Consider the following 9,788-nt stretch of genomic DNA (forward strand, 5'->3'; position numbering starts at 1 on the left):
GAAGTCTGCTGACGGAATCCAGTCTGTCTACATCATCATCTGTGTGACTTTGGGCATATCCTTTAAGCTCTCTGAGTCTTAATCTGCAAAACAAGAGCTTTGGATTTCATGGTCTTTAAGGTTCCTCTCAGTTTTAGAGAAAAATAGGGATTACTGTTACTAAATTATAAAATAACAATAGTAAGAAAATATCATATTTTTATTTTTTAAATTTTTTAAAAGAAAATTAGGGACTACTGTTGCTAAATTATAAAATAACAATAGTAAGATCACATAATATTTTTTATTTTTTAAAATGTTTAAAGAAAAATAGGGATTACTGTTACTAAATTATAAAATAACAATAGTAAAATCACATAGTATTTTTATTTTTAATTTTTTAAAGAAAACTAGGGATTACTGTTACTAAATTATAAAATAACAATAGTAAAATCACATAGTATTTTTATTTTTAATTTTTTAAAGAAAACTAGGGATTACTGTTACTAAATTATAAAATAACAATAGTAAGATCACATAATATTTTTATTTTTTTAATTTTTTAAAAGAAAAATAGGGATTACTGTTACTAAATTATAAAATAACATAGTAAGATCACATAATATTTTTATTTTTAAATGTTTTAAGAAAAATAGGGATTACTGTTATTAAATTATAAAATAACAATAGTAAGATCACATAATATATATGTATGTATACACACTTTCTATGTATCTCTAGACAGATATTCTTAAGTTGTAGTCTGCAGATATTCAAGGAGTCTGTAAATAGGTTTTAGGAGAACTCATGAACTTATATGAAAAAAATACATCTTTATTTTCACTAAACTCTCACTGAAATGTAGTATTTCCATTAATTACTTAAAACATTTTTCTGAGAAGTAATCCAGATTACCAAAGGGATCCATCCCTGTGAAATCCTTGAGAACCAGCACTGCTTCATTTATGCCTTTTCTTCCCCAATACCTGGGACAGCTCTTGATATTTGGCACTGAGTGCATGCTTAATAAATGCAATAATTAACTGACCATAGATATTTGACATATCTGTTGCCCTATATGATCCTCACAACTACCCTTTAGGGTAAGCACTCCACATTTTACAATTCCCCTTTTACAGACAAGGAAACTGAGGCACAGAAGTAGCCAGGATCACACAAGTAAATAGCCAAAGTACAACAATTATCCAGGTGTTTCTGTGTTCCCTGAACTGTTTCCCCTCTATGACCCGCCATTTCCACTGAGGCACAGAGAGGGGAAGCCAACAGCAGGCTGGCTAAGAACCAATTTAAACCATGATTGATGCTGACTGACAGCTCAGCCTGATCTCCCCCAAATTCTATAACTATTTGTGGAGTCTTTTAAATAACAAATCCCTGTGTTATAGCCTAGATTTCGGAAATGAAAGGCCAGAGAGTTGAATGGAGGGGGAAGGCAGGTTCCATAGGTAGGTGGCAAACCCAGGCAGTGAATCCACATGAATCCTCAATGACTCCAGGGAATCTTCAGACTCCACATGGATGATTCCATGCTTTCCAGTTAACACACAAGGCCCTCACTACTAAGACACAGAACTCTGCCTAAAAGCCATCCCCGCTGGTGATTTTGAGACTTCATGGGCAGTTCGGAGGAAGGGAGAAAGCAAATGGGGACTAATCCCCAGGCCTGCCAATATTTTCATTTGATTGTGACTTGGAGAAAATCTCTCACGTTTTCCCACTGAAAGCCCTTTTCAGTGCCACTGATGTTTGATCAGCTGTTAGAGCTCGTCCCCATTCTGCAAAGTCTGTTTCATCCTCCTGGGTAAAGATGGCCTCCCACTAACTGACGCCCTGGCCAGAATAACTGAGCCGGAGCTGGCCCTGCCTGGCTTTGTCCCTGGGAGCCGGCCTGCTCCGCAGGTCTCCGAGGTCCCTCCCCTTAAGTCCTTCCTTCCGTTCCTTGAACTTGCTGGGCACTGAGAATGGGAGGCAGGAGTGAGGAGACCAGCCAGGGATCTGTCCAGCATGGGGGCAGGGGAAGATGCTGAAACATGGGCTTGAGCCGGCCCTGGAAAAGCCAGCTGGGATCCGAGGCTAGTGGTGCTCATTAAAGGCAGCTCATGGTTCTGTGGTGGCACCAGAGCTGAGGGGCAGGGTTAGCTCATTTAATCACATACCCACTTTATTTGGAAAGCTCAGAGGAATTAGGATCTTCTGATGTGATCTAGTCAGGGGATTGTAGGCTTTGAGTCAAGAAGGAGCTTCACAGGCCATTGGTTCCAACCTTCTCATTTTATATATGGGGAAACTGAGTCCCAGGGAAAAGGACTGATTTCTCCCATGTTCCTTAGGTAGTATTAGAAGCAGATCTGAAGCAGGTTTTTTGACTCAACACTGACACTGAGCTTGCCTTCTTTCTATTCTGCCTCATTTTATAGATGAGGAACCTGAAGACCAGAAAAGGAAAAAGTGAACTCTGTGTTTATCAACAAGCGGACAATTGTCAGACACTAAGTGACTGAGCTGGGTCTTGAACTCAAATTTCTTGTGTCTGAGTCCCATATTCTTTCTACCTCTGCTTAATTTTAACTGAAATGAGATAAATATTTTTCTAATTTCTTACCATTAGTTTTCTGTTCTATTTGTTTTTTGCTTGGGCAGAACTGGCACCTCTCAGGCACTCAGTAAATATTTGTTGAATGAATGAAGTCCAGTGACTTTGCTTTATCCCACTTCATTGAACAGGAAATACCTGTTTGAGGACACAGGCTGCCTCAGCTGCCCTACAAAGAATGGGTCACCCTTTGACAAAGCTCTTTCCTCACAACAATTTGGTGAATTAGGTATTATCATGCTCTTTAGGGAGCAGAAAGATTAAATAACCTGTATAGAACTGTGGAATTGCCAAATAGAAAAGTCTGAGTCTTGGTGAAGAAAAAGTCCCAAATGTGGAGCTGGTCTTGGATTCCAGTCTCTGCCCTGCCACTTCCTGCTTGTGTGCCATTGGGTCAGAGATTTCACTTCACTTTGGTCTGTTACCTCATCTATAAAATGCAACGTAGGGAAGACTTAACTAGAGGGCTTCTGAGGCCCCTTCCAGTTCTAGAAATATTATCCTAGTGGGACCATAGGTGAAACACTATTTTCTTGGGCCCATTTCTTCTTCTGTAAAACTGAGGAGAGGGTGCTTTTGTAGCCTTTGGTTCCTCCTAATTCTAGGTCTGGACTCACTTAGGATCACAGGAGACAGAAGTGTAGCTATATTATTCCTGATTCAGTGTGCTTGAACATCCTGCATCTCAATCTCCATTTCTTGTCTTTAACTTCATCCATATCATAGTCTTGGATTTCCAAAGTGATTTCCTAATTTAGAGAGACTTGGGAGAATCAGGCCATCAACAAGCCTTTATTAAGGGAGTATACTATGTGCCAGACAATGAGATAAGAGATGAAAACACAAAGAAAAGCTGAGATGTATTATTGGGTTGGGAGAGGGACCCGAGGGTCATCAACAAGGGTCAAGATCCCAGCTGTTTGCCCCCTCTTTGGCAACCACACCTCACAGCCTGGTCTCTCTACACTCACCATAACAAGCTTATTGCCTAGAGAATATGAACATTCTTATTCCCATTTTACAGACAAGGAAACTGAGGCTTCAGAATGTTAGCCAATGTTATTATAAAATTAAAAAGAAAAAGAAAGGAAAAAAAGGTTGTTGGTTGTAGAATCAGGAGAGACTTCCATTGAAATCCTATTTCTGATTCCTCCAGCCATGTGATCAATTTGCAATTTGCAATAAGCAATTTGCTTAACCTCTGTGAGTGTCATTTTCTTCCTGGTAAAATGAAGATAATAGTACAACCTTCAAAGGATTTTTGTGAGGCTCGGATGTGTGCAAAACACTTTGCAAAATGTAAAGACTTTCTACCTCTATAATGGCAGCTTCCTCCTTAACCTTCCTTCTCATACCCACTCATGACTAAGGACATGGTTCTGTAGGATCCAGAGCAAACTAGAAAGAAAAAGCACAACTTTGCTTCAATTAAACAATGCTCATTGTAATTCTCCACCATAGACAGTGTCAATAAGACCAAGAACAAAAGGGAAATAGAAAACACAAGGCTTGTTTTGTTCTCTGGATATTCTTGCAGCATTCAATATAATTATATTTGTGGCCACTATTGTATGCTCATTTAAATGTCCTCAAACTTGGAGTTTTGCCTGGTTTTCAGGGTTCAAAGGATCAGAAAGCCATAGCCAGAAAGGACCTTAGTAGTTGTCTGGTCCAACTCTGTCACCTTACAGAGGAGGTCCCAAGGGTGGGAAATGGCAAAGGTGAAGTGAGACCCCAGGTCTTTTGACTCTAAATCCAGCATTTCCCCTTTTCCCCTGTACCACACCTCCTAGGAGGAATTCAGCTAAGATTCCTCAATCATTATCTTCCAGTCTTTGAGATTATTCCCGACCCCAATAGGTTTTTCTAAAGCTAATTAGTGAGAAATGAGAATAGGGGAATTGATAGTCAGATAGGAACAAGGGGTGAGATGCTCTGAAGTTCTGGGAGACAGTAAAGCCAATGTGATACTGTCTGATGAGTACAGAGGAAAGGAAACAATGGTACCATTGTCACTGGGGCTGGCTGCTCCTCTCTGTTTTTCTCTTTTAGTTTTGATCTCAGTCTTCCTTTACCTCTCTCTGTGTCCTTTTTTAAACAGCATCTTCTGCCTTCTTTACCTCTCTCTCTCTGACTAGGTCTAATTAACGCTCAGCTTTTATGTTTCTGTCTCCCTGTTTCCATTTGATTCTCTTATTCCCTCTCTTTCCCTTTGTTCCATGACACACATAAGTCATGATATCCATCCATTCTGATATTCTCTCTTGCTCTATTGACTTATTAATCTCTTGCTACCCTGTTTTTATCAGTCTCTTTTATGTGCTCTTTCCAGTTTTTCTCTTCTTTGTCCTTTTATCTTTTCTTTCTCCTCAGTCCATTCTTTTTCCATCTCTCCCCATCTTTTCTTTCTGCTCATTTCTTTTCTCCCCCTCTACTCTCTATTTCCTCTATTCTCTTTCTTTCCATGTCCCCCTTTCTCCTTTTTATTTTCTTATTCTCTTTCTTCTCTTTTTCTTTTCTACTCTCTTTCAATTTCTTTCCTATTTACCCTTTCTGCCCTCTCCACTCTTCTCTTTTCCATCTGCTTCTTTTTTCTTTTCCTCTCCATTCCACTGCTTTGCTTTCTCCTTTCCCTTCTTGCTCTTCACCATAGTCTGTTCTTTCTTTTCAGCCTTTATCTCTCTCTTCTCCCTCCCTGTCTTTTGTCTCCCAATTTCTGTTTTTCTGTTCCATCATTTTCCTTTTCTCTTGCTCCTCTCCTTCTCTCTACTCTCCCACTCCTCTCTTCCCTCCTCTTTTTTCTTCACTCCTCTCTCTTCTGTTTTTATATTTATTTAACTCTCTCTTTCAGTCAATATCTCTCTCCTTTTTTTTCTCCTTTTCTGTCTCTTCCCTGTTCTCTCTTCTCTCTACTTTCTGTCTCTCTTTGTGTCTCTTGAGAATATTTTGACCAAAGCCAGTGGTCTGTGATTTAAAAAATTTCCAAAACTGTAAAAATGCTTTGGGTTGGAATAAAGTTAAAGGTGTTTATTGGCTCTATGGTCAAGAAGAACAATTATTAGGAGGACTCCCGTGTCTCACCAGGAGGAGAAAAGGAAGAGTGCCATCAGGCTTCAGCTGACTCTGGCTTTGAGTACAACCTTGGGGAACAAACTGACAGCATGTCAAAGGTTTCCAAGGACGCCTTTTGGTCTCCAGTAGGCAGTGTTCTGCACATCTCCCTGAAATAACCCATGCTAATTTCTGGATGAAAAATTCATACAGCCGGCAGCCTTCCCCATTGCTAAGCAACCAGCCACAACATGTTTATCATACCAAGTCTAACATTAAGTAAGGCTGAGTTGGGAGTGAGACCAAGGTTCTGAAAGGCGATGGGTAGGACCTCCCTTCTGGCCAAACCCACCTTAACCAGAAGAAACTCATCCTGCTCCTTCCAACTGCCTACAGTGTGCTTTATGTGCAGAAAAACCTCCTCCTCATCTCTGGCAGGGACCCATTTCAAGAGCCTGATCTGGCCAGCCCCAATTGCCATTCTTCCACAGTTTTCCCTTTTCTCTCAAATCAAGTGAGCCTGAATCTGGAATCATTTGGACCCTATAAGGGACTGAATTCTGCCTCGGCCACTTTACTATCTTAGGTGAACTAAAAAGCCTTTGAGCCCCAGTTTTATCCTTGGTCAAGTGATAGGGCTGTATCCAATGACCTCTGGATCCCTTCCAGCTCTAAATCATTTGATTTATGGTAGAAAGGGCATTTTATAAACTACTGAGCACCACTTATGTGGAAGGCCCCGTGCTAAGTACCATGGGCTCTTCAAAGACAGATGTTTCTTGAATTTCATTGCATTGAGTGGGGTGACCTTCAGCACTGGGAGAAATGTCTGAGGTCAGCCCCATAAACCAATGTGCTCAATGTCAATAGCGACTTTCTTTATTAAAAAGAGATCTTCTAGATGGGTCTTTAAGAAAAGCTTTTGTAGACTGGAATTGATAGTGATCGAGCACTTCATGTAGAAAAAGTATAAGATTCATGCTTCAGGCAGGGAAACCAGAAAGAGACATTTTATGTTCTTTGTGCCAAAGTCCCTTGGTCCATGTTCAAATGTCCCTTCCAAATCTGGCATCCCAGATCCGTGTTCTAAGATTCCGTCCAGCTCTAAAGATGCTCAACCCTAAGGTCTCTCTCAGTTCTAACACTGTATGTTCTAATGTTTCTTTTAGTTTTGACATTCTGTGTGATTTGTTCTAAGATTTCCTCTAGTTCCAATAATGAGATTTAAGATCTCTTTTAGCTCTGATATTCTATATCCTAACATTCCTTCTAGCTCTGATATTCTATGTCCTACAGTCTTTCCCAACTACAACATTCTCTACTCTACTCTACTATCCTTCACAGTTCTAACATTCTATGCGGCAAGTGCCTGCTAATTCTTTTTTTTTTTTTTTTTTTTTTTTTTTTGAGGGAGCTGTCAAGTGAAGCTATTGGGATTAAGTGACTTGCCAGGGTTCACATAATTAGTAAATACTAAGTGGCTGAGACTGAATTTGAGTCCTCCTGACTCCATGACCAGTGCTCTATCCACTGTGCCATCCAGCTGCCCCAGTGCCTCCTAATTCTAATAATTAATATTCAGTTAGGTTACCTTCCCTTTCTTCTGTATATATCCTTAGGATATAACAATATACCTTGTCATTTTCATGCTACCTCCTGCCATGGAATGTGAGCTCCTTGAGGGTAGGGGCTGTGTTTTTGCCTCTCTTAATATTCCCAACACTTAGCACAATGCTTGGAGATGTTGAAAAAATGTTTGTTGACTGTTCTAAGGTTCTTTTTAGTTCAAACATTCTCTGTTCTAGATTTCCCAGAAGCTATCTGAACATTCTATGATTATATGATTCTCTGAACACTTTCCCACCTTCATGGGACCTCCCACTAGGAAAAGAACAAGAAGACATCTAAGCCCGGAGTCCAGGGATTCTAAGGTGGCTCTTGCAGACAGGGACCAGGGTGTACCCACGTGGTTCACTGTCTCCCCAGTCCTTCGAGATGTTTACAACTCTATTCTGAACCTCAAGGTCAGACTTTCTAGTTAACCCCAGCATCTTCCTTCAAAGGCTCCAGCAAGGTGACTTGCCTCTGGCTCTCCAGGGATAGAGTACACAAGCATCCTCTGCCTATGCATCCCCACCCTTCCAGTTATCAGCCAAGGGCTCTGTCCAGTCCCTGCTACCCAGAGGTCAAGGAGAACAGACACAGGTGCTCATGCTCCTGTTACTCCCAGAGATCTCTGGGTAGGAAGCAGAGTCAAGCCCCGCCTGTATGGCTGTAGGGCACTAGTGGGAGTTTTGGGGGGCAGATCGAGGTGAAAGCAGGGAATGTCTTTCCAACCTTCAGGGTCTGATCCACTTCTACTTCCAAGCTCTCTCTATATCTGGAAGCTTTTAAACCACAGGTGTTCTTCCCTCCCTCCAAACTGTCCTTCCTCCCCACAAGGGAGAATTTTCCCTCCTGGAGAGATCACTGCATTTTCCTTTGTTTAGCACCCAGTTTGGTTCCTGACCCACATACATTGTGGGTTTTTTTTTTTAATCTCCATTTATACCCCACACACATATGCTCCACCATCTCCCAAAGCCCTTCCTCCACTTTTCCCTCAGAATCCTTTATTTCCCTGGTAAGACTCCTTCCAGTCCCTAATGCTCCCCCCAATCCATGACTCCCCCTATGCTCCTTCAGCTCTCTCTCATACCCCTCCCCACAGTCCCTAATTATCTCAGTCCTTCCTTAGAATCCTACACTTCTCCCACCTCCCTGTTTATCCCATCCTCCATCATCCCCTCAATCAGTCCTCATCCCTCCTCCTGTCACAACTCCATCTTCCCTCCCCTAATTCTCCCTCCTCACAGCACCCTCACCCCCCTCCCTGAATCCTTCTTCCCAAATCCCCCCCTCCTGGTATTAATCTCCCCAATCCCGTTACAGATGTCTAACCCCCTTCTCCCCGGCCCCTCTCCAATTCCCCAATTCTGCTGTCTCCTGTCATGCCCCTGCCACTCCAGGTCGAAGCCCCCACTAGAACCCCCCCTTTCCCAGAGGCTTCATTGGCCACCCCCCCTCCCGCAGTAGCATCATTCCTTTCCCCCTTGGGAGCCTCTACTCCCCTCTTTTAACACCCTCCGGGCACTGACCTTCCCCCCAGCCTCCACTCTCACCCCCTAGCGCCCACCTCTCTCTAGTCCTCTTCCTTCAGTGCTCTCCTGCAGTATTCTTCCACAGACCCCCAATCCTCCCCCAGAATTCATCAGTCCCCAACTCCCCTCTTCATTGGTCCTCACTCACCCTGATTCTCCCCCAGAATACCCTGCTCTCCCTCGCCCCCCTCTCAACCCCTTCCTCAATCTCCCTTATCATGCCCCCCTTGCCACCCCCATTTCTCCGTACCGCCCCCCTTTGCTGCCCTGTGCCAGTTGCAGCCCCTGCCACCCTCGGCCCCCGAGGTCACCCCCCTCCCCAGGGGTCGGTCCCCGCCCCCCACTCCGGGGCAGACACGGCCCCGCCCCCAGACAGGGGAGGGGGCGCGGTCGGCTCGCGGCTCCCCTCCGCGAGGGGAAGGCGCCGGGTACCTGCTGCTGCTGGGCGGGCCGGAGCACGCCGGACGCCGCCTTCTCGGCGTCCTGGCCCGGGTCCGGGTCCCGGAGTCCGTGCTTGGGGTTCAGGCGGCGGCACAGGCAGGTGAAGCCGCACAGGGCAAGGATGCTGGTGGCCGTGCCCAGCGTGGCGCCCAGCGCGATGATGGGCACCGACAGCACCATGGTCCGGCCGGGCGCAGCGGGGCAGCTGCAAACGGGGGCTTCCTTCGGCCCCCCTTAGGGCTGTCCCGCCCCCCAGCGCCCCGAGGCTCCCCGGGCCGGGCCACGTCAGTCCGTGCGGGCGCGCTCCCCGGGGTCCGCTCCGTGCCCCCCGGCGCCGCCCTCCGCTGCCCGCTGCCGGAGCTCGGCGGCCCCCCGGCCTCCCCCGGAACCCGCAGCTCTCATGGAGCCGGGCACACCGAGACCCAGCCGGGAAGGGACGGAGGAGGAGGAGGGAGGGGCGGGGCTGGGCTGGGGGTGGCTCGGGGGTTGGGGAGGGGAGCAGCCACTGTGCAGAGGAGACGGGAAGACGTCAGAGATGGGGACCGGCCTTTCCGCCCTCCCCC

General features: G+C 44.9%; 1 protein-coding gene across 1 annotated transcript in view; it reads right to left on the reverse strand.

Moving 5' to 3' along the window:
* SYT13 (synaptotagmin 13) overlaps positions 1-9,541 on the reverse strand; it is a 51,820-nt gene extending 42,279 nt beyond the window's left edge. The window contains exon 1 of the mRNA XM_074276126.1: positions 9,217-9,541. Coding sequence (XP_074132227.1) covers positions 9,217-9,405 — 189 coding nt within the window. The 5' untranslated portion in view covers positions 9,406-9,541. The remainder of the gene's footprint in view (positions 1-9,216) is intronic.
* Between the last annotated feature and the right edge of the window lie 247 nt (positions 9,542-9,788).

The sequence above is a fragment of the Sminthopsis crassicaudata genome, chromosome 6 (genome assembly GCF_048593235.1).
Source record: "Sminthopsis crassicaudata isolate SCR6 chromosome 6, ASM4859323v1, whole genome shotgun sequence".
Classification (NCBI taxonomy): Eukaryota; Metazoa; Chordata; class Mammalia; order Dasyuromorphia; family Dasyuridae; genus Sminthopsis; species Sminthopsis crassicaudata.